At 39.1% G+C, this 26,145-nt stretch overlaps 1 protein-coding gene across 2 annotated transcripts in view; it reads right to left on the reverse strand.

The window, feature by feature from the left end:
* Positions 1-1,919: 1,919 nt before the first annotated feature.
* The window catches only part of nhsb (Nance-Horan syndrome b (congenital cataracts and dental anomalies)), a 45,885-nt gene continuing 21,659 nt past the window's right edge, over positions 1,920-26,145 (reverse strand). Inside the window, exons 2-10 of one of the 2 annotated variants that reach the window (XM_056735514.1) lie at positions 13,726-13,878; positions 12,400-12,539; positions 11,705-11,749; positions 10,825-10,869; positions 9,519-9,714; positions 9,194-9,325; positions 6,025-9,048; positions 5,558-5,681; positions 1,920-5,460 (exon numbers count right to left, since the gene is read on the reverse strand). In XM_056735514.1, coding sequence (XP_056591492.1) covers positions 4,875-5,460; positions 5,558-5,681; positions 6,025-9,048; positions 9,194-9,325; positions 9,519-9,714; positions 10,825-10,869; positions 11,705-11,749; positions 12,400-12,539; positions 13,726-13,878 — 4,445 coding nt within the window. In that variant the 3' untranslated portion in view covers positions 1,920-4,874. The remainder of the gene's footprint in view (positions 5,461-5,557; positions 5,682-6,024; positions 9,049-9,193; positions 9,326-9,518; positions 9,715-10,824; positions 10,870-11,704; positions 11,750-12,399; positions 12,540-13,725; positions 13,879-26,145) is intronic. The other variant, XM_056735515.1, reaches the window with a different exon arrangement.

Raw genomic sequence — 26,145 nt, forward strand, 5'->3', positions numbered from 1 at the left:
GTGTTATCAAGAACAAATACTGAAAACTTCCTGAGCACTGCAGTGCAATCCTTTAATCCAACGATGTCTTTTCTGAGTATCCGTTAATATTATTTACGTGTCTTACACATGTGATTCATGTTTGTGTAAAGTAACATGCATTGCAAAAAAAGGGTGTCCATAACATGAGAAATTATTAAACATGTCAGTTTCTCATAGAAGAGGTAGGGAAATGGATATCGTTAAGATTGTACCGATATCGCTGCCTGGTGTTCCTAAGCATACCACTTACGCCATTTAGCATGTGCATAGGAGCACATCATAATGTAATTAAACATATTTACGTTACATCACTATGGCTATTTGACTGGTATACCGTATTTCTTATTATCTTTCTGGTTTTAGGTCTACATACATTTAAGAACTACTTTCTAAGAAAGTAATATGTACTATTTTTTGACACATTTACTTCAATTTACTAAACTGAGTAAATATATAGTATCTATCCAATTATGTACCGGTCCAAAAAAGTAAACGGTCCAAGGAAGTCACTAGTTTTTAGGAAATTTAACCAAACTAAGCTCTTGGTTGATACTGATATAAATGACTAACATTTGATGGATGCTAGAACTGCTATAGGTTCAAATTTAATGAAAAAAATCAGCAAGATGGGGAAACTATTAAAGTCTTGAGTTGTTTAAAATCCCTTAAAGCTCTGTGTGCAGTAAGAGATTGCACGTGGTCTCACGAGAAAAATATAGAATTTTCAATGTTACAACTTAATTAAATATAATTTCAGAATTCCGTGTCAGTTTATTTTACTCGTTTATAAACTTTATCACAAACTACACATTTCAGCGAGGACTTTTATTTTATAAACTGCTCTGAAAATAGGCCTAAACTGTTTTGGTTCTTTTATTGTCCGGATTAGTTTATTAAATATTTAGGTTTATTGATGTTTTTAATAACACGTTGGACAAGTTTGATGTAAGCAACAGAAATAAATAACTGAAATGCAAAACAAAAGAATTCTTACCTTTTTTGATGTGTTGACCATTTTTAAGTCTGAAACAAATAAGGCCGAAAAGTCATATCAGTCTGTTTGCTAAATATCTGTGGCTCGGCAAATTTACTGGGAACTGGAACTCTCATGTGCTGCTCATAGTTATAGCAAATCTATAGATGAACAATACAGTTCTGATGTCGAAATGTGAATTCAATGCCATTTTCCCACAGCATGGAGTTTAACATATAGCAACGTTGATGCAGTTTTTATTTTATTTTTTTAAATAAATTACCAATCGACTTGATGGTGGTCTGTTGTCTCGTGCCTTCTTTGGTCTCCTGCGGTTGAAAGGCTCATTGTTCACATTCAGTCTCAAAGCCTGGCATGACCTTCTTAAACACTGTGTTTTAACATCTGAGGTCAGAGGGTCCATTCTGGATAACGGCCTCCAGTCATATCTCATCTGGAGTTTAATCACCTGTCAATTGCTCCTGTCGAATCTTTTCTAGAAAGTCTCATGGATCATGCTGGCTTTGTCTGTGTGATGATGTCTCACTCAGCAAGATTGACGGATGGATACTGTTGTTTGGTTAGTTTTTATATTGGTTAGATGGTGTGGGTCATACCTTGTTTTTGAAATCTAAATTTGAAAAGGTCGGTGACTTGTCAGTCAATTCAGATCCATTTTGCAATAAGTAGGCCTATATTTCTTTCTTTAAATTAACCACGTGGAATTGAAAGTAAAAAATATTTTTATGCATATAGTACTACATTTTCTGTTTTCTTTAAAATTAATAATTATTAAATAAAAAAGTATTTGTAGCTAAAAAACATAAAATGCGATTCAGATTTAAACGTGTCCGACAGTGCCATCTGGCGGAAAACATTTGAATGGACTTACAAAAATAGTGGAAGACAAGGGTTGTTTTCTCAATGCAGTCACATTTATTGGCTTTCTCTATGCACAGTTACTAAGCAGCCACGTGAGCTGGCAAGAAATGGTTGAAATTTACAATGAAATTCCCACAATGTTTACTAAAAATAAATACAGGACCGAGAGTGTTGCACAGCTCAAAAATATACAAAGGCTTGGAATTAAATGTAAACTTTTAAAACATTTTACAAAATGAAACAGTTGTCTTTTTTACTTTAGAAATTTAATATGTACAGGTTTATACAAAAATACAAAATGGACTCAAATCTCTTGAAGTGGAACTTTTATGCTGAGTGAGATTTGTTTCCTGTTTATTGTAACTGAATGAGATGCATCTTTTTTTCAAAACCGTTTAACTTAAACATTTTTTGTTAGTCCATCAATTAGTTTAGTGTAATTATTTCACACCATAACACGTCTGAAATCCTTTGGCAAAAGCAGGCTGTGCTTCTCCAGAAATACTGAGTAACTCAATTTACAAAGTGTTTAGAAAAATTAAAAAACGAAAGCAGTCAATGATGAATCGTGATATTTCAGTTACAACAAAGAAAAGGAAACCATAACAATAACGTTATCCTCTTTATGAAGTGTGTCTTTGTTACCATGTCGTTTTCTTCTGTGAGTTACTGATATATGATTTTTACATGTTTAAAATAGTCCAAAGCTTTCTTGAGGTAAATTAACAATGACAAAGATTTTTATTTCCTTTTGTTTTTTAATGAGATGGCCCAAATTGACCGGCCAGTTTCACTATGGGTGGGTGACACGGCAACTACTGTAGTTTTATGAAATAAAACAAAAAGACACACATTGCTACATTTCTGAATTATTTGAGTTGTCACGAGTGTTGTGATGACTGCTTTTGCACTGTAAGCACAATGCATCGTAAGAGACATTTATCCAAAGAAAACCTGATGTTAGCAAAAACAATTGTCTTTTTTCTGGATGGCAACAATGAGAGTATATGGCCTGGCTATAGAATTATAAAGCACCAAAACATTTAACTACAGTTCTTGAACATATAGAGTAGCTTATTGGTTAAGAATGCAAGATTACAGCTAATTAAAAAGGTTTACAAGTAACGTCATCATTGGCCGATACACCCCTGATATGAAATAAATTTGTTCTTCTTTTATTTAAATAAACTTTATAATTATTCTTTTCCAAATTTATTAACAAAATAATTCTCTGGATAAAATATCCCATAATTAAAAATATTTTTTTCTATTAAATGTTGCAATCTGAAGATTTCATAGATTTAGTTCTAATACATGGATGCAAGAACAAAAGGAAAGTCTGGACTTTCAAAAGTCTGGACTTATAAAACAAAGCTAACTGAGACCGGTTTCGTATTCAAATAAGACAAAAAACGTGGCTCAGATGCATTGCCCAAGGAAATACAGTTGATGCATCAGAATATTTGGGAGGGTTTCTCTACTGATATAAATTAATAAAAATAATTACATCTCTCTAACATACAGTACATGACAAACCAACAACAGTTAAGAGAAAATGCCTGAAATATGTCAAACATCCATGTATATACAGATGAGCAGCGAACTTCAACTTTCACTTTATATCCCAGAGATGGTGATATAATATTCACCATATGTTATCCCTAAATATAATTCCATCATCCTTTAAATATATATTTATATCTATAAACTGACCACATCATATCCTCACCTGCCTCGGACAGCTCTTTCCAGGCACACAAACTGTCAAGGAATCATTCCTTAAGATTGTCCAATTCGTCCACTTCAGGGATAAAGCTCAAACTGTGTATACAGTGATGTAAAACCGCAAATCGTACACATTTTGGACACTAACTGACCATAGCTTATACTCAACAAAGTGAAAATCAAAATACATTTTTCACGTGGAGATGTCTGTTTGACATGTTCTAGTGTTTTATTGCATGCTGTACAATGGATGAAAACGAAAAATTACAACCATAGCGGAAAAACGTGAATCAGAAACAGACTCTTTTCACAGGTCGTCATCTTCCCTTCAGTGCCACAGTGAAAGCTTGACAAATCAAATAGAGTTCTCATCTCCACATTGAAAGTTTCACCCCTAAAAAGCGAATTCATTCTTCTTAAAATGAACAGTATGTTGATTTTAAAGGTATTCACAGAATACAGTGAATCAGAGGTGAAATTTTCTCAAGTCCTCATTTCATCTGCGTTTACAAGTAGATATACATGATGACCCCTGAAGAACGTGACAGATATACACCCAATTTGGGTCTTAAAAATAAACAGGTAAACCGAATAAATACGTTGTTGGAATGTTGTTGGACACCACCTTCAAACAGTATGGAGCTAAACAAAAAATGGGATGACTTTTGTTAACCTTGATTTTAATTTAGGTTATAGTAGTATTTCGAAATGCACAAGTGATCAAATTCACAATTTATGGTTTTGCCAACCGTCCCGCTTCTTGGCTTACGGTCATTTAATCCTTGGCTTTCTTTGTCTCAGAAGTTATTTTCTTTGCATGGTTAGACATCTTCACCTAAGAGCTTTAGTGCGATTGTCCTCAGTAAACCTTCACATCATCGCATTAAACAATGCTGGATCATATAATATATAGCTCATACAGTAACTTTGTGATGGATAATGGAAATAGTTTTCATAAAATATATATTTTTAAAAAGTCAAATTTTCAGTATGACTCATTAGTCATTTGACCTAATTTTGGAGGCAAAACAAAAAAAATAAAACCTGCGATTGAAGTCAAATATACGCTGACAAAACAACAATCCACTCACAAATCCACTTCCAAGGGGTTCAATTGACCTACCAAAGTGGATTAAGGAAATCAACCCATGTCTTTTCAAAACAACAAACATTTTAAGGAAAACTAAGGTAGATCTTAATATGCCTACAGCACTCCCAAATGTTTTCATACTATCAAAAATGTACCATTTTGTGGTAAAAACAAAACCACACACTAAGAAGAGCGGTCATCATGTGGACTACCATCTGAGTTCTCAGTCTCTCCTTCAGATATGGCCTGCATCGGAGCAGTGTAAAGCCGACTCCGCGTACTATAGCGGCTGCTATTAGCCGCAGGTGGAATTCTGGACCGTCCCTGTCTGGAGGCTGCTGACATGGTCAGTGTTTTTGGGGAGAATCCCTCACTGTTGGCCTTAGGTAACGGGTTTTGAAGTGTATCGCCATAAGTGGAATCCTGTAGGGGTTGGGAGGGCCTTGCAGCATCTAAAAGCTCTCCTTGGGATTTGGGTGTGATGGGGCTCTTAAGGATCTCTGTTGCAGACATGCGGTAACTCGAGTCTGTACGACTACCCTTCTTTAAGAGCAGGAGTTTGAACTCCTCACTGGACGTGCTGGACTTTTTGGCACACCTGTAGATGGGTCCTGAGGCTCGCTGGGGGATGTTAGGGGAGACTGTGGCTACGGGTGTAACTGGGCATACAGTAGGAGTACTGACGGGAGCTGTCGCAGTTACTACACCGGGCCGACTTTTTACGTTCATCTCCCCGGAATCTTTCCGTCCAAGCACTTTCCGTTTAGATCTGAAATAATTTGGTGCACAGGGTTTTAGATTACATATGTGTTTAGAAATGCATGTCAAAATTAGCATCCAAAGTCACTTTTAGCAGCAAGCCATACCTGTGTATCATTGCAAACAGATCATCAGTTGTGCGTAGTCTGTTAGGGGATGGGAAAACACTATCATCATCAGTTTTGGAGTCATCCGTCAAAGGAGAGGATGAATTGTCACTAGGAGTTGAATCTGTCAAAATAAAGGCATTCATGCATTAAATTTGACCTCAGTTACCCCTCCAAAACCATTAAAGGGATAGGTCACCCAAAAATGACTTTCTTTTTTCTGCATATTTTTAAGAATGTTGGTCACCAAAAAATGGCAGTTCCCATTCACTTATATTGCAAGAACACAAAACCAATGGAAGTCAATGGGTACCACCGTGGTTCGGTTATCAAAATTCTTTACACTACCTTCTTTTGTTAGGTCATACAGTTTTAAAAGGACAAGAGGGTGATTAACCTACTGAGCTGAACCTACAAAAACAGTATTTGAGCTTCTAAAACTTGTTCCATATATCATTTTCAATTACCCTTGCTAAAGTAGTCCTCTGTGTCTGGGGTCGACTCTTCCTCTCTTATGTCCTGTGAGGCACTTCTGGTTGTGACACCTGATGTCCCATATTCCTCCTCTCTGCCTAGCACATCGCTGATTGTGTAAGTGTGCGATGCCTTTTGAGTTGAAACAGGCACTTTGTCAGGACTGTTGCACGGTACAAAAATGCTCCTCTGGATCTCACTGTAAGCTGGGGGAGGCATTGTGCTGGCCAGAGACATTGGCTCTGCTGAAAGGTCTGACCTTAATAGTTGACTTAGTTTTTGTTTAAGTCTCTCTGGTGATGTCAGTTGCTCATCTGAGTACCATCTGTGGTCTTGTTCGTGCTGAGAGCTGTGCATCTCAGTACCTTCAAATAATCTCGTAGACGAGTCATCTTTTTCAGGATTATTGTCTACAGGTGTTCTGAAAGCGGTCATTGCCCAGTAAGTACGAGTACCAAGCCTCTCTTGTCTTATTCTTACCTCCTCAACGTTTTCCACCACAGGTGGAACCTGTGACTCGCAGATCTGCGCCGCAGGGGGTTTGTAAGCTGGTGGTTTTCTGTGGTGCCTGTTGCCACAAGGTGTTGCATCTGTTATCACTGTGGGACACTTGGGGCGTGTAGCTAGAATTAAGTTGGCAGGATCATACCCTTGGTTCCCGTTAAGTGGTCTACTAATAGATCGCAGTTGCACTGCTCTGAGAACATTTGGAGTGATGGCCAAATGTGCTGAAGTAGACGATGGGCATGGCACACTCTCTGTAGTAGATGCGGTGGGTGCAGTAGTGCAAGATTCTGCAGCAGCGCGAGCTACTGCAGCAGCGGCCGCGGCTGCGCTACGGGCTTCTGCAGCGGCAGCTGCAGCTATGGCAACTTTCTGCTTATTCTGGTGGAGGATGTACATCTGATTTCTGTTAGTGAAATGTTTGCTGTGAAGAGCACTTAGGTCGAGGTGACTAGGGGGTATGTCCTGGAAGTCATTTTCCCTCCTGGAGGAGTCTCTGACCGAAAGCTGTGTCTGTTGCAAGGAACAAAGTGAAGACTTCCTTTCAGGGACTTTGGGTTTCCTCTTGCCAGTGTTTGGAGACAGAGGCCCCGGGAAGAAAGCAGAGGGGAAGGAAGATGTAGACGTCTCGGATTGACTGGAATATCCACTGGAAGGAGATGCTAAACCCGCCAGCTTTTCAGGGGAACCCAGCTTGGCATCACCCTCAGGTGGAGGAAGAGTTGGGGAAGTAGGCCTTGACCTGGGTTGGCAGGCTTGCGTTTCTGCACATTCCGGCGTCTTGATGCATTCGATAACAGTTGAGCCTGTAGGAGTGCTAGAGTTGGACATGGACCTGTATGGGTCATTCGATTTCAAGTCATTGTGGAGCCAGAGGTCTGCATAGTCTGCTTGCACAGCACCTTCGTCCTTGAAGGAATGTGTGTCCGAGGAACTAAACGGAGAGGAGCAGTCAAGTATATCCCTGACATTGTCCACTCCCCAAGCACCAAGCGACTCGAGACCCGCAGCGTCAAGGTGCCCTACAGAACCAGCCAAGTCCAGCTGCAGTTTCATCTCCCTGGAAGACAAGGGCAGTGGCAGCTCGCTAGTAATCTTTGGTTCGTTCTCCTCCAGAACGTTCACACAACTGCTTGTTTCCTTTAATGAAGAGCTACGTTTTGGTGGGGGTGGCTTGGCCTTTGGTTTTCTCAAGGTGAGATACGGTCTCCCTAATGTCCTGGTTGCTTTAAATTCCGAATCAGGGTATTCCCCCATGCCAGGTGCTATGTTCCCACTCGGGCCACAGTCAGGGTCAATGGCTGCATAGTTGTAGTAGCTTCTGCTACCCTTAAGACCACAATCAAAGTGCATTGAGGAATAGAATCCTTCGGTGTCGACAATATGCCTTGTCTCTGATTTCCCAGTGGATGCTTGTTCGCTAAAGCTCTCATAAGTTTCCCCGCTGGAATAACTGGGACAGCTGACACCACTTTCATCCTCTCTGGAATAGTTTGGGCTGAAGTCTTGGGGGCAGGGTTGATCTTGCTGGTCCTGGGTGCAGTTCCACTCACCATCACTGGCAGTACTGACCCCTGCATCATCCATCTGATCAGTAGCTGATGAGGTAAAAGAATTGGATCTGTGGCCCTGTCCTTGCGGCTTGTCTATGTGGTAGGGGTCAATTATAAAGCCAGTGGTGTCATCAATGACATGGGATCCAGTATTGAGGGAAAGTTCTGAATCACAGTGTGAAGACCCAGTCAGGGGAGGTGAGGCAGCAGGTGGAATAGTCTCAGAAGTCTGTGATGGGCACGTGGAGCTGCTTCCACTCCAGTTGCCGCTTGAGGACTGGTGGTCCTCTTTATGGTCGATTTGGCCTCCAAGCACCCCTGTGGTAGAGGTAGAGTGAATGGGACTGCTGAAAGTATCTGAGCTGGAGGAGATCTCACAGCTCCCCATGTCAACTTTGCGTGGTAGCCTGGATCTGCCTCTCTCGTTCCACGAGTGGTCAGGGCTCCCGGAGTGCTGCGTATGCTTGAGACTGCCAAAGTGGAGCTCTGGCATAGCCTGGTCATCAGTGCTTTCCTCTTCATCCTTTGTAATTCTCTGTCCCGGACCGGGCAGGAAGTCCTCTGCCTCATAAGGAGAGAGCTCGTCCTCTTCCTCTTCATCATCGTCATCCTCATCACTGTCATCTTGATCCTCATCCAGAAGCCTGCCACCCTCACGGGGTAAACTTCTAGAGCGAACACGTGTAGCTAATGCTGCGGCATAAACAGTATCCGAGCGATCCGGAAGGGAGGTGATGTTTCCTGTGGAGTGTGAAAGAGAAGCTGGTATTCCTTGACCCCTTTGGGCACGGATACGCCTCCGGGATGGAGCAGCGATCAGGAAGTCATCTGTCTGGCAGCCAGAGTCTTTGGTGTGCAATACTCGGCCACTCAGGGATAGATCCTCATGCCACAGTGACTTGTGTGGATTGGTATGAATAATCACTGTTCTCTCTCTGGCCACAGGTGATTCATCCGAATCTACAGGTAAATGAGAAAAACAATAGGTATCTATTATTTACAAATCTAGAAGAAAATGATATCCTCCAGATTCAATAATGCCTTGCATTTGGAAATATTTCAATTTACAGCTGCTTGCAGACTGCGTAGGATCAATTGACCGTACCCATGTCTTGTTGTACTCGTTTGGGGATGCCAGTGATCGTTTTTCGTCTCCTGAGTTTCCTTCGCCTCTGTAGAACTGACTGTGAGTGAACAAGAGAGCAGCGAGCACTGGCTTCTCTGTCAAATCCAACACCTAGATGAATCCAACATGAAGATAGTAATGTAAGTAATTAACTCTCACAAATCAATCATATTAATTTGCCAGCTGGTCTTTATTTTCACTATATTTTCTAATATATTATATATTTAAAAATGTACTGTTTATAATGTTTGCAGTTGTTCAGGTTTCTTCAATGTGGACAGACTCTAATGGAATGTCACTTTACCCGAGACATTGATGGGAATGATACAGGAGGAAATCACTTGAGACTCATTCTTCAATCTCTCCTCTGGCGTAGGAAGAGGCAGAGCTTTGCACAAGTTGGTCTGTTTGTCCAGGGTTGTAGGGACATTGGGAACAGGACATTTAGGCCTGTGGTTCAATGCCGGTATTTCTCCATCTGTTTCCGTGTTGGTACCAGCCTAATAACGAATGATGTTTAGACTGTTAGACACACTTGAATGTAGGAATAAAACGTTATCAACAGAATTACAGATCTATACTGTGGCCCAAAAATACCAACTGAATGTCATTACATAATACCTAAGCTTATCTTACATAGTTTAAGTGTCCAAATATATTTAGGAGGACTGTAGGGGATTGTTCTTCAAAAACAAATGTACTGCACAATTAACAAACATGCAGTATTCATAATGAGGCAAAGTGCAAGGAACATAGAAAGAAAGAAACTTGACGAGAAAGCAAAAGACTGGCAAAGGGTGAAAATCATCTCCATGCCAGTAAATATTTCTAAAAACAAGAATTGTATGTTAACGTATAACATAATGTCCTTTCTGTGGGTAACGTTTCATTGAGAGAGATATTCAGACAGAAAGGAATACTGGTACATACAGCAAAATTGCAAGTTAAAGAGACTGCAGAATTAACAGACATGATCTGAATGTCTACAGACAAGTCTAGAGGAAGTTTTGCTCTACATTAATAATGTTACAACAGGAAGGACAACTAGAAATTGTTAGTAGAGAGAGGGTATGTGTATATATCAGATTACAAATAAGCAGACATTTAAGGAGCAAAATACCTTTCTAATCCAGGGTATGAAGAAACAACACTGAATAGGGGAGGGGGAACGGGAGCGATGGTACTAAAATAAAACACATTCATGACACAGGACTAAATGATAAACAAGAACAACATAAATGAAGTAACTCAAACATGGAAAAGCAGATGTTATGCAGACATGGAGCTCTCGTGCTGTGTGGGGACAGAGATGACCCAGTCACAGGAAATGAAGCAACAAAAGACACAACTCCCATAAACAGTGAAGACTTCTGTGAATGTCTACATTTCATATATATGTAAATAAATACAATGGAAACACACAGACTGAAATGAAAGTTTTAGTTAGTTGTGGATAAAACAGGAATTTTCAGAATTCAAAGATTATGTTGTTATGGAGGGATTTACTTCAACCTGGCCTCCAACCAAGCTTTGATGAAACCCTTACTTTGGAAAACAAAGAGCAAGATCACAAGTCCTGCGTTAACATCTTCTAAAAGGATATTATTTACCTTTCTTAGGACTGGTTTGATGTCAGCCTCCTTGGCTGGCTTCTCCTGCAGCGAGGGAGATTCAAGGGGCAAAATAAATGAAGAAACCCAGAATACTTTGTAACCAATTAAATTCAAATGTTAATTACAAATACACGTTCACAATGAAATAGCATGCAGCTGCATATATAAGAAAATCACATTCTGTAATACATGTTATAATAGTAATGAGTCTATTGATAAGGTTTGTGTTCTTATTTTAAGTTAAAAACGTTTAACAGATACAAGTGTTAAGAGGCCTACTCCACACAAAAATGAAAATTCTGTCACCGTTTAATCACCCTCAAGTTGTTACAAACTTGTGTAAATTTCTTTGTTCTGTTGAACACAAAGAAAGATATTTGGAAAAACTGACGGTTTTGCGACTACCATAGTAGGAAACATTATTGTATCAAGAAAATCACACAGTTCTGGGGCTTATCATTTAAAGTGTTTCTACTATGGTAGTCAATAAAGTCCTAGAAATGTCAGTTGCTAACATTTTTTCAAATGTTATTCTTTGTGTTCAACAGAACAAAGAAATGTATACAGGTTTGGAAAACTTGAATTTTCATTTTTGGGTGGAAAGATAAATGAAAATGGACCAACAATATATCAAACAAACAGACAAAACTGTCAGAAAAGAAAAGAAAACTGCTCTCATTAAACGATTATATTGGGTCTTCAGTTTGTTTGCATGTCACCTTTTAAAAAACAAACTGATTGTTAGGTTCCTACAATATTACAAAACTAAATAAATCTAAAAATGTTTACGTAAAAAAAAAAAATGTATTGGAATGGTCGAAACATATAACGTCAACTCAATGACACAACACAGTGTTAGCACACAGAAACTTTTTACCTTTCTCTGGATAGTCTGAACATCACTCTCCCTAATGTTCCTCTCCTGGTGTGCATGGTAGGAAAGAGTACGCTAGCTTAGGCCATCAGTACTTCACAAATGTAACTTAGTCATTCCGAGAAGCCACTATTAATGGCCCTGGTAATGGTTTCTGAGCTCTAACAATTACAAGTATGCATTTAAAATGTAAAGAGTGGTACATTTATCTTTCACTTGACAGAAGCTAGTCTGATTACAGATCAGGTTTGTTACATTATGACATGCCCTCATCATCGAAAACCGCGAGGTGAAAAAAAAAGCCTCAGACAAACATTAAATAAGGATTTACTTGCCATTAGGTTTAATGGGGTTTGTATCGACCAGAGTTTCAGGATATATTTACATTTACACAAAACAGATGCTTTTATGAAAAATTACTCATTACAGTGCAATTCATTTACATGAATGTTCCTTCAGATTTTAACCTACAACCTTTTGCGCTGCTACCAAAATGATAAACCAACTGAAATACAGGAGCCGGAAGTTTTCTTATTTAGCCAATAACCTTTAAAGTTATGTGTTATATGTTATAATGCCTTTGCAGTTTTCTTTGTGGAAACGCTTATTATTACCATTAGACTTTCTGTATCGCTTTCTGCCTTTTTTTCAGGAGGCAATGAATCTCCTCTCATGTACTGATCAGTTTTATGTCTTACCAGGCGTGAGTATCGGCCCCTCTGCTCACGCCTTCTGAGTTTGTGAGTGGAGGGGAGGGTTGGCATGGGCGGAGCAACAGATATTGATATGGTCACCCGACCACGTTCTCTGCTGGTTGAACGCTGGCGCTGCTGCTGGTCTGTGGAACACACAGTTCAGTTCACTTAGATTTTCTTTCAGTCTAAACTGTTTTGTAAATACTAACACCTTCTATTTTATAGCCTTTATATACTGCCAAATGCTGGCAAAAAGGTTTAATCTGTAACAGGACTCTAATGGATTTGTTGCATACTGACAATGAATAATCGATGCTCTGGTCACATTTTATGTGTCACTGATGGAAGTAAAATTGATTCGAGGGAAAATATAAATTCTGCTTTAATGGTTTCATTGAGCTGGAGGCAATGGCACATTCAATTTCATCATGTCAACACAAGAGGGCAGTACAAAGCAGGCAACAGGCAATAAAGGGACAGTTCACCTAAAAATGATCAAATCTGTCATAATTCATGTACCCTCCTGTTGGTGAAAACCTGTGTGTGAGCTTCTTTGAAACGCAAAATTAGATATATTGAGAAATGTCTTAGTGGTTTTCTGTCTATACAATGGAAGTCAAAGGGGCCAATGTTGTTTAGTTACCAATGTTCTTCAAAATTTATTTTGCATTTTAAAGAAAAGAGTTAGTCATACAGGTTTGGAATGACACGAGTGTAAATAAATGAAAGAAGTTTTATTTTTGGGTGATAATTTTGTAGCAAATCATTGATCATCCAGACCAACCAATTTAGCGACATCGGTCCAACCAATGGCAAAAGTATGGGCAAGAACCATTTATTGACATATGTTGAATAAAATCATATTTATTATACATGGTCTAAGATATATTAAGTTTAGACTGCGTATAAATGTTGAATTCATTTTTTGGTTGTGTAAACTATTTGACAGTAAGTCTAAAAACATATGCTGAGCATAAATGAGACCTTAATCAAGCCGAATGCAAGAGATCTAAAATATGATGGTTGGTCTGGTTAAGGCTTTGACCTCCTCAACACAGAGACACAGCTTTAATCCCAGGTGGGAAAGATCCATGATGGAGTTATTTAATAGATTGTGGACACACAGATGCACTTTATTGATTTCTGAGGGAAACTTCAGGATAATAACTGTAATCTATCGTGACCTGTCACCTCTGATATGTGCCCATCATTACCACTAAACCCTAGAGGATTTGGTTGTGATTGCTATCAATGAAGAACCTTTTGGATAATGCAAACCAAATGTCCATTTTGATCCAACGAAAAAACAGTCCAAGAGATACTTGGTACCTCTGTGCAGCGCCCGCAGGTTGAACTTGGTGTGCCGGTGTAACTCCTCCAGGCATGGTGGCCGTGTACAAGGGTGGAAGAAATTGTGCTGCTGATGCCATGGAGCCTGATAGTGGGAAGTCAATTTACTCTCAACGTCCAGATTAGATACAGCTAAAGAGAAACACAAACAAACAGACAATAGCATGAGAAAGGGTAAAGTTATAAACCTGCTATGCTCTGGAAACTGCAGAATGAAAGATTGCTTGGATAAAAAATTATATATATATTCTGATTGCATTGCTATCATAACTGAAATCTTCCCTAGTAAATTCTCGTTCATAATGTGTATCTTTATTATAGCCCTACTTGAAATATAGTGAGAAAACTCTTACTATTGGAAAGTTGAAGGAAAACAAATGTGATGCAAAAGATTTTCTGTAACATTCTAATGGAAATACCTCCATTAGGGATGTTTTGACGGTTTGATACAAAGCACACACGAGTTTGATATAACCGAATGTATCCAAATGAATTAATTCAAATGATATTGTCAATTAAGAAAAGATAACATTCTGGACATAAGAGAAAGGTGAGCGACAGCTTCATTAGTATTGCTCTCTTTTCTCCCTCTGTCTTTTTAACCCGCTTCCTGTCTCGTCTATAAAGGAGCATCTGCCCATCAGTATTCAACGTGCGGCAGCGGTCCCCTTGAACTACCCAGAGTCATCTGTATCCAAGCAACCCTTCATATCTAATTTACAGCGAATAAGCAGATCCTTATCAGGCCGTGATCAGCAAAATAATACCAGAAACGCATTTCCTGTTGTAGAAGACCAGAAAAGGTGGATGCTTAAAAAACAGGATTTTATAGCATCAAGCCATCGTTGTTAATGCAACGAAAGCTATAGGCCAAAGTTTGATGCAAAACAGAAAATGTTTTTAAAAAGGGCTTCATGTTTCACAGTCATGTGTCTAAATATGATGTGAACAGTTCAGTGACATGAGGACACATGATAGTTATCATTAAATGTGAGGTAAGCAGTAACAATTACAAAGTCGATTTGTTTGACACACACAATCTCTCTCTCTCTCTCTCTCTCTCTCTCTCTCTCTCTCTCTCTCTTCAAGCACACACACACCACACACATGCACGCACGCACACACGCACGCACACACACAGTCAGTTAGAGGCAACTTAAGCTCTGACTACATACAAACAACTATTAAAAGGAATGCTGTTTTGAGCGTTTTTTTCCTCTGATGTTAACCAAAAACATGTTCAGCTTGACAGTGTACTGAAAGATTAAACAGTACAGGTAGTCTTGAAGTTTAACAGAGGCCATACTTAGAAACTTATACATTTTGTTCATCAGATTACAAAAGTTATCTTAAAGTTTAAGAAATTGATCTCAAAGTCAATTTAATTCATCTTCAGAAATCTTGTTGTATTTGTGTCCAGCTCTCATGTTTTTGTCTCTTTAAAATTCATTTGTGACAACGTATTGCATTTTGAATGTCAACTTTATATTTCTGACAAGTTCGAACTATTTGTCTTTTTGATGACATCTGCATTAATGTTTTTTATTTGTTAAAGGTCCAATCGACTCCAGTGTGTATTTTTTTGGAGGATCTTTTGACAGAAACGCAATATAATATACGCAACTGTAGTATTCAGCCTGATGTGACGACATCTTATTCTGTGTCAGCCACTATAGTGCTTTAAAAAGGAGGCGTGTTGCCATTTGCGACCTCACTGCAAGATGCCGCTAAATTTCCTACACTGGACCTTTAAGTGCAAATAATGGAAACTTGGGGTCTGGATATGTGCCAGGTTTTGTTTTGAATGCAATTACATAAGTACCTTATTACATTTCCCAAGTGATTTCTTAGGAGCAAAAGCACAAATACTGTTGATTTTCTTGACTTACAATTAGGTAAGTAAAATAGATAATGCTCAAAAATAAAGAAGGACAGTTTATAGATATAGTTCAAACATATAGGAACACATTGTGTAGGGCAGCTCTCTTCCACATCTGCTTCAGAAGAAAAGGCTGTGAGTTGGTGCTTTGATACCAGACCTTCCTTAACCTGCTCCCCATCTCCCCTCCCTTCTCTTCATCATTACGTGTGATGTAATGATGTGCGAATGCAGTGAACAGACTCAATTACTCAGCACTTCTCTGCTGCTTCTGACGGTTCTGCACCGCATTTCCAAAAAGTCAACCTCATGCGGCACATGTGTGACCTCTACTGTAATTATTGACTGAAACTGATAATTCTGTTGTATAGAACTAGAGGAATGTAATGTGGTAAGATAGAGATATGTGTAGATTTTGTACTATAAAACTACAAAGTTTTTAATAAGTTATTAGTCAGAGTTGAGCTTATAAGGTACACTAAATTTCAATCATCCAAGCATCAAAATGTTAGAGAGTTTAGCGACATTCAAAAATCACAGTTAATGGGGATTTTGAATCAATTAATGAGATTGATGCCTATGAGACAGCAGTATTCTGCAGTATACAGTAAATGCACCAGAATATAAAACCAACATTCTAAACTTATCAAATGGTCACCTAATTTCTTAAGCAACCGAGGACTACCTGCACACATCTCTTGTTTCACCCCAGCAGGAAACGTAAATCACTACCCGTGTCTGAAATCTAGTTCTTACCTGTCGTGTCTGCTATGTGGCCTGTATCTTTACTACCCCCCTGAATCCTGTTTCTTTTTTTCAAGCCAGATCCAGGTATCTTCCTCTGAGAGTTACCCATCTCTCATTGGGCTGGTCACACAGAATGAAAGGATGAAGCTACTACTGCAAGACTAAACCGAGATAGCGCTCTTGCTCTCTCCCTTTTTCTTTCGTTCTGTCTCCAGCAGGTGCACTGTCAGCAATGTGAGTCAGTACAAAACTCTGCCAGGAGCACGGCAAAGAAAAGAATCTCTACAGATCTAATGAGTACTATAGGAAGGCCATTTTAAATGATCAATCAGAATAATGCTATAAGGTCTAGTGTGGTTTTTTTTGAAGGATTTATTGATAGAATTGCAATATATTATAAATAACTATATCTTCAGAGGTGTATAAAGACCTTACACAATGAAGCGTTATGTTTTTATCACCTTAAAATGAGCTATTTCTATACATTCCCCTCGCATGGAATTCTCCATGTTGTTTCTACAGAAGCCCCAGACAGACAAACGTTAGTCATAATACGTTAACATTTCCCTTAAAGAAGCGAATACGTAACGACATCTTTGTCTTGTGAGAGCCACCTTAGTGCTTCGAAAGGGAGGGAAGGAGTGAGCCGTTGGTTGCAGTTTGCCACCTTACAGCTAGATGCCGCTAAAATCTCCAAATCTCTCTTTTAAAATACATTATTAATATATTTTTTTATAGTTGTCCATATATGACATAAAAAAGTAAGAAACATATAAAGATGATTAGCCTACATAAAGTTGTAAATAAATAAACAAGCATATTAACTTAGCATTTCTTCTATCTTCTTCTAGGGTTTGTTTAGGGAGATAAAACAAAAACACAGAGATTGTTGCATTAAAAATTGTCATTGCTTTCTGAACTAATTAAATGGTGGGTCCATTTTTTTAGCCATTTTTTTTTATTTGTTTGCATTTATCTATTTATATATTTTTGTTTATTTGATACATTGTTGTTTAAACGTTGAAAATCAATAAATATATTCTTTAAAAAACTTATATGGAAGAATTTTTTTTAAATATTTTCTGGTGGGTGAAATATAAAAATGTTCTGAGTTATTTTAACCAAGGGCCAACGTTAAAAATGAATGTAAATAAAGATAAACACTTAAAAATGAAACAATAATAATGTTCAGTAGAATTACAATACTCCATCTTTTCCCCCTGGGGATCATTGGATCCCAGCTTGAAAATTCCTGCATTAGAGCATGATGGAGAACACAAAAACAAAAAAGGTATAATAACAAAATAAGACCGAGACCACTTTACAAACATCTACATAAAGAGACTGTGTTCATACGCTACCCAAACCCTTAGCTGCAGCTCTTCTTTTATTAATACAGATGCACTAGTCATTAGCAGTCGGAGCGCTAGCATAGTTGAATCTAGGTCAAACTTGCCTAGCAGAGCTCAGAGAAAGATACAACGGCTGCGATCTTAGTGAGGAAAATCAGATAGCAGATTTGTTTATGGGTAGACTTCATTTTAAAGCACTAATCAAGAAACACGCAGAGCCTTGTGCACTGGATACAGATAGGATGAAGTGCTTCATCAATAATATATATATTTATTCTCTGAAATGAGATTGTTAGATAGTAGAAGTCTTGCTGCCTGCGGTACGGATGGAGATTGACTCTCTCTGATGGGGGCTGGGGATGCTGTGTCTCACAGCTGGTCCCTCTGCAGGAGCGCTTAATACCCACTGATATTACAAAACAACACTACTATATAACAATATGTGTGGACCTCTTTAAAGGGCTGCTTCTCTTTCTCTAGGGCAGAGAAGCCATTGAATACCTTCATTTTTGCCATTTTAGCATGAATTAATGCAACAGGGTTCTTTACTTAAACACAAACAGCTCCATATCTTAACTCTATTAAAGGTGCTGTGTGTAATATTAAGGAGGATCTATTGAAAGAAATGCAATATAATATAAGTTACTATGTTTTCAGAGATGTATAAAGACCTTACATAATGAAGCGTTAACTTTTTAAGAATTTCTATCTACATACACAACGGGTCCCCTTGCATGGAATTCGCCGTATTGTTTCTACAGTAGCCCCAAACGGACAAACTGCTCTACTGAGCATGTTTCGTAAGTACATAATCTCCCTCGGTAAAGAAGCAAAAACGCGACAACATCTTTGTCCTGTGAGTGCCGCAATAGTGCTTCGAACTTTCTGGATGCTATTTAACATGTGCGAGCACGCAATCTTCCATTATATAATAAAGAAGAACATCATATAGAAGAGTCAAGTACAATAATTAAGAATATACCAATAATCTTCATAGTTACATGTGTATAAATCGTAACATAAATACGTACAATAAATGAAACACAAACTAGAAGGCAACCTAGATAAATAAGAAGTTTCCAAATGGATCTCATTTACAAATTGTATTTAGCTATATGGCTATACTTATAGTCTGACCAGAGTACTTTAGGAGATCATTTAGATAATATTTTTTACAATTTTAATTGTAAAAAATTACACAAGTTGACAAGCTCAGTTGTGAAACCCAGGCTATGGTCTCAAAATGTACATATGAGTTTCAAACTTTGAATTCAAGCATTCATTTTCCTATGATTTCAATCATAGACGCAGTCTCACACAGTCTAGGTTATTTACTCAAAGTTGATTTTGTGTAAAAAAGTAAATCACAAGATTCACAGGCTGGGTCCCAAATACTCTATAAAACAGCCTTTTATTTATATGCCGAAGGTAAACATTGAGCTGTTTATGTTTATTGGTGTTTTTGAACACAGAACACCACCCTTCATCTAAAGGGGGGTTCTGATAAGATAAGCTTGGTTTGAGGGCAACATCACTCACTGAAGGGTGAGGAATGAGGGACCCTGTTGAGACTTGACTTGTAGACCTTTACAAATGAGGCATAACAGAATCTCTGAAGCAGAATGAACTGACCGCTTCCTATACTGCTGACCACTGCTTTGACAAACACACAGCAAGCATACTGATAATGAAAAAATATATTAGCTTCGTATACTGCGATAGGCTGACTGAGACCAGTTTTTACTGCACTTATGCATTGTTGTTCTTTTGTTGCACAAATATTTTCTATTGTTTCCCCCTACTTTTATACGTCACTTTGGATAAAAGCGTCTGCTAAATGACTAAATGTAAAGTTTGACAGTTTTTATCAAATAAAAAAGTGTTGGATGAAAATCAAGCACAGATTTTTTTATGCTATACTTAGTCTTCTAGGTTGATGTTTTAGCACCAACATTCATTAGTCTTTACCCTTCTCTAACAGGCTAAGATGTGCAGTTCAGATGAGATGTTGAGTTTAGATGTAGGTCAGATCTTGTACATTTTCCTTAACTTTCTCTCTCCAACACACACACACGTGGGTTTTTAATAAACTGTTCCGGCCTGCAAGTTTAATACGGATTAACTTAATCTAAACCTAAATTTGTCAAAAGTGCTAGTTCATTTTGGGACGATTTCTTTCGTAGGCACATTCTACTCCACCCCAGTATCTGCTTTTATAACCGCACACATGTAGATATATAGTTCAAAGCTTCAGACTTCAAATCTCCAGTCAACACTTATTGTATCTCCACAAAAATTAGGAACATGTACAATAAAATATTTCTCCATTTGTGAAAGCTATATTTATTCACCACATATCTGGTAAACTTTTCCTTTAACCTTAACTTACAGTAGTATAAATGCTGCAGCATTTCAAGATCTTCACACAACACATGGACCAAACCCAAAAGCAGTCGAACTGTAGCGCCATCACTGTAATTCAGCATGCAAAAACACAACCGTGTGCTAGAACATGTCAGACGTGCAGCCCAAACATTAACAGACAGTCTGTGTGACAGAAACATTATCACTGTGACAGGCTTATCTTTTCTAGTTCTGTAACATCACAGACGATCACTGAGAGAAATAACTGAGATTTCTCACGAGACTACATCATTTATGTTTAGAATCACAGACTTCAATGAAGTACATGTACATATACCAGTAACTTTGAAATACATTTTTAATATGGTACTCTGATATAGTGTACAGTTTTCTTCTTATGGCCTGGGCGGTAGTTCAGAATTGTACCAGATTGTAAACAATTTTTTATTTTAAGCACCATATTTTTTATCACTCATAACATATTAATGTTTTTATGGTAAAGGAATAGTTCACCTTCAAAATGAAAATTAATATTAAACCTTTGTGATTTTCTTCTTTTGCAAAACACAAAAGAAGATATTTTTTAAACTGTTGGTCCCTGTTGACAATTCAATGGGGACCAACGGTTCTGTTATCAACATTTTTTTAAATATCTTCTTTGTTCTGCAGAAGAAAAAAAGTCATAAAAGTTTAAAATGACAAGAGGGACGTGTAAATAATTACAGAACTTTCATTTCGAAGCTATTCCTTTAAATCTTTTCACTACATAATTTATTAAAAATAATAATAAAAAATAGTTTTGAAAACTGAAAATGATTATATTGTACATGGTGCTTAATAAAAAAACACCGATAAGTTTCAACTACAAAAATCTATGTCAGCCAGCTACATCAAAATTCCATATTTGTTTGTGTCTTTTTTCTACAAGCCAAAAAATCCAAATCTCACATTTTCTTATCATTAATGAGCCCAGTTAATATTGACCTGATACAATCCTTTTAACTAAACTTTAAAGAATGTTATATTAATGATTGGGGTTAAATAAGGACCATGAAAAATATATGAACATGAAACAACATTCTTCAATTCCACTTTCAGTACAACACACTTTCACAATATTAGGACAAACGCATACCCTAAGAAAACAGTAACAGAGCGGCATTTCTTCTTGGATGAATTTAGGGAATACACAGATGGACATACCTCTTGATCTCAGAGGAACACAGCATGCAAAAGCCATTGTTCTGGAAGTCAGCTATCCAACAGTACCTAACCAGCTCAGTTGTCCATCATCGCTCACTCCTTTTATCTACCTCACACGCAGACACATGCCTGTGTACAAACTCACCTGCTGCGGTTTGCAGCCGACAAGCCACATACTAAACCAATGTAGCCCATCTGCAGCATCTGCAGTTAATACTGCCCCCCCAAGAGCACATTACATGTGGTACATTCCAGTCCGCACATCTCCTGCTTTTAATCTTTAAATGGGCAAAAGTATGAACTGGTCCTAAGTTTAAGTATAGTTAGTTCATACTGGTGTTATAGAAAAATCACAATAACAATAGTTCATGTGCAACACTGTCCATTTTTGGTCAATCAGCTGCCATTCGTTTAATGTTGAAAGTCTGTAATTATATAAAAAACAATAGCATGCATGAAATGCTTTTTGTGGCAGACCAAAAGAAGAAAACAGTGAACATGTATTTTTGCATAACAATTATAGCTTGTCTCTCTCTCAGTAGACATCAAAGAGATCCCCCATGTGTACATATCTGAGAACCGAGCATGGACGTAAATCCGTGTGTGTCTGACACACACTCCGGTCCCTCTGCCCGGAATAATACAGAATATCCGGTTAATCCCTGTTAATCCGGTCATCCTGCGCATGTGACCTTGCAGTTAAATGGTCTGACTGTATGTGAGTGTTTAGTGCAGGCAGCATCACATTGACATACAGAGAAACACACGTCTGGCTGCTTCGACTGGCAGCTTGTTGCTCTGCAAGCTGCCCATTAATAACACATTCACATGCTTGGATTTGGGAAAAGGCCAGAATGGGCCACAGCAATGACAGAATTTGAATGCAAGACTTTTGATTGGCTGAAAAGGATGTTTCACCCAAAAATAAAACCAGTGAGACATTTCTCAAAATATCTTCTTTTATGTTCCACAGAAGAGAGTGAGAGTAAGTCCGACCGGTTTTGAACAGTAAGTGTACATAATTGATGACAGAAATATTTTCTTTATGTGAACTATCCCTTTTAGGTCCAGTGTATGAAATTTAGCGGCATCTAGTGGTGAGGTTGCGAAATGCAATCAACAGCTCACCCCCCTCCCATTAAAAGCACAACGGTGGCTGACAGAGGATTTAGATGTAGTCACATTTTTTGCTTCTTTGTAGTTTGTCCAAAAACAAGCAATAGAATGCACTACAATGCTCTTGTTTGTTTTGGTTGTCGTATATGCTCCTTTGTCAACAAGGTACCTTCTATGTTGTGCTTGAATGTCGATGTTTTGAAATACAGGAAAAGATTATCTGACAGTTAAGTAATGTCTCTTTCTAGATTCCTCTTTCCTCTTCCCAGGCATCACTATTCTTAGCGGTCTGTATTTGTAGCATCATGCACAGTTCCATATGGCACCATCAGTTGGTAGAAACACCATCAAACTAAGTAACATATTTTTCTACTTTGTGTAAATGGTTTGTTAACTTGTTAAAATTGTATACTTGTGAAAAAATGGAAATATACAATGTATTGTTTTTGCATAAAGACCTTTCTTTATGCAAAAACAATACATTGCATATTACAGAATATACATCTGTGGTATATAACAGTGGTTATGATATCTGAAACTGATTACTACTAAATATCACACTGGATACTGTACTCTTATTTTCACATCAAATAAAAAAAAATTGACACTGGCCCATAGTGTTGGGAATTAGATGCAGGGCTTTCTTTGGCTAAGATTTTAGCTCAAAATAACTATATATTTACATGCTATATTTGCGTTGATGTTAAATATATGCTATAAATTCAAACTATTAAGTAAAAACTAAATGCAAAACTCTAGAATGCAAGAGAATGCTATCAGTGTTTGTGATCATAGTGTTTCTATGGTAAATGGCAGGTAATTTGTAATTTACAACAGAGGATCACAGAGCACGTCATCCGTCTATACTATACAGCTCCTCCTCTTCCTTTACAATCACATACTCACCTGAGCTCACAGCAGGTGTGACTATTGTAAATAGTCTCACACGGAGTCATAACATCCCCCACCACACATGACCCCCCCTTTGATGTCTCATAATCCTAAAATACAGTAATGGCCAAAAGTGATGCCCAAGACGGAAAAATGTATCTTTATCTAAACTTTATTAAAAAAATATTAATAACTTTGTATTAACTTCTTATACAACTAGCAAATCAGCATACAGTCCAGCACACATACAGAAACAAGTCACAAAAGACCCTAACATCAGATCCAACGTGTGGGATAGACATACATCAGAACGCTGTCCAGAATACATAGAATATGATGTAGTGCATCATTACATGTGGTCTGCGGTAACCACAGAATAACAGAGAACAGGAAGGAAAGGATAAATTACATTCTACAACAGTTCTTGTTGAAACTACTTCAATTTCAGTTGGCCACATTACAATGGTACATACACAAACACACCTGTGCGATTCAACATTTGTGTTCTGTGTGGGAGGGCGAAAGCCACCAGGTTCACAAAGCATATCATGTTTTATCTTGTCCTCAACTTTATTTTGTGAAGGAATTCCAAGAACATACATTTGCATGAGCTCAATTTGCTCTAAAAGTATCAATGTCCTGAAAAAAGGCCTTCAAAAGTACTTAAAACGTGTTAATTTCTGATATTTTATAGTATCATGCACTGTACAAATGAAAAAATCTTTCTGGGCCCTTCAAAATATACAATCGGGCACATGAGCACACAAAAATAATTAGTCATCTTAGATGTATCTGCAGGGACTTTTGCCCACTTGCATGTACTGTTTGCATTTCTGCACATGATTCACTAAAGGAATTATTCAAACCTTGTTATATTTCAAACATGGCCAAAACAAATTGTTCTAAACACAGTTTGCACAGGGTTATGCCCGAAGCTTGTTCAAGAGTTCACTAGCGCAGATAACAGCAATCTAGCCAAACCCGGAGCACTCTATTCTGGTCAGCAGCCGGAGTACGCATACCCCCCAAAATGCGATGCTAGCCACTGCAGAGGTGGTGACCTGCGTTCGATTAAAGACGAGAGGATGAGGGTTCCTTGGGAGATGTGATTGTGATTAGAATTTTGGGGTAGGGGCTCCTCCAGGAATGGTTGAGTCTGAGACAATGAAATGAGGGTGCCTGCTGGAGCGGTGAGAGCAGTGCATGTAGTGTTTGTGATGTTGGAGATGTCAGATCCAGGTGGAGCAGGCAGGGCTTCGTGGGTGTCTCTGGTAAAAGGAGGCGACGCAAGGAGGGGCGTCCGGTGTAGTAGAGCCCTTGATGGAAGTACTGGCCCCTGCTGGGGTGAACGCTGCTGCGATGCTGGCTTCTGCTGTGAAGTTTGATCCGGCAGAATGTGAGATGGGAGCACTTGCCTCTGCGGAGGCGGTCGCTGCGGCGTTGCTGGCTTTTACTCTTGGGGGGATTGGTTATAAGGGAGGGGTTATTGCTTGGAAAGGAAGAGCCGTGTGGTGATGATTGGTTTTGTAGTGTCACGCGAGGTTGGGTGAGCTTGACGATTTGGCAGGTGCGGAAAGGAGGAAGTGGACTGGTTAGGCAAAGTTGGGCGTGGGGGAAGAGAGGGAGTGACTATGGGGCATTCGTTGGTGCTGTAAGCTGCTGAGCGACAGAACGTGCATGATATATTGCAGACTCCCAGGAAGACCCTGTTTTGTAGCTCAGTGTCCAGAGCTCCCCAGTAGGGGCATTGGTTCTGTTGAGCGACGTGAATGGCGCATTTGGCAGAAAAAAGCTTGTGGTACGTGTAGAAATGCGAACCCCCATAGGAGAGAGCGAGCACTTCCACAATGGCGAGGTAATCACCCAGCTCGCGTCTCCTATGAGGGAACACGATGCAAATAACATTGGTGTAGCGGGAGAAGGCGAAAGTGAATTTGGGGAATGACAGCATGAGGAAGTGCTTGTGTGAAGGGTTTTTTAACGTGAGTGATAGATCTCCGTAGCTGAGTTGACTGGGTGATAGAGGAGAGAGGAGTAAATAAAGATCCGTATCCGCACCTGGCAGAATCTGTGATCTGATGCTGCCTGAGACGGGAGGCGGTTCCAAAGCTGGTGCGTTGATTGGCATGGGCATCGCTGTTGCTCTAGCCGATGAGAAGTGCTGTCGGGCCTGTGGAAGAGAGAGAAGGGAGGGAATGTCGGCCGCTTGAGCGGCTGGCGTAGCTAGGCTCGCGCTAGCAGTGGCTTCTGGGGTGGCTTGGTAAGGTCCGAGAACCGGCGCCTGTGTCGCTAGCAGAGGCAGCCTCACGCTAGTGGTCGACGGAGGCGCCCCTGGCCAAGAGCCTGGGGCAGGGAAGGGGAATGAGTGAGCCGGGGCTCTGGGCTGGAATGCGGCGAGAGGGACGAGCTGCTGGAAGCTCTCGACATTGGGTGTCCGTAGCGGCCTGGGAATCTGTGGCGCTACCCATGCGCGCTGATGGCCTTCTGAGTCTGGCGGCCCAGTGCAGAATCTGGGGCTCGATTGATGACTCCGATCCGGAGATGGAATGTTGAGACACGCACGGAGGCGCTGAAGAATTGAAAGCGGCAGAAACGTTGGTAATGACGGGAGGCTCGGACATGGCATTGAACAAATTTATCGATGCTAATCTGAAGAGATGAAGCAGGTAAAATGGTTTGACTATTTATAGGAGAGCTCACTTGAGCTGATAGGGTAGATGCGGTGATTGCTGATGGTAGACCAGCCGGGCTGATTATATGCTCCGGCTTCTCCCAAACTTTGTGAATTAAGCATCCTTTTGAGTTATGAAGGATGCTGCAGTCCACCATGGTCTGGCATACTTTGCT

Source organism: Triplophysa dalaica, chromosome 21, assembly GCF_015846415.1.
Source record: "Triplophysa dalaica isolate WHDGS20190420 chromosome 21, ASM1584641v1, whole genome shotgun sequence".
In the NCBI taxonomy this organism is placed as follows: Eukaryota; Metazoa; Chordata; class Actinopteri; order Cypriniformes; family Nemacheilidae; genus Triplophysa; species Triplophysa dalaica.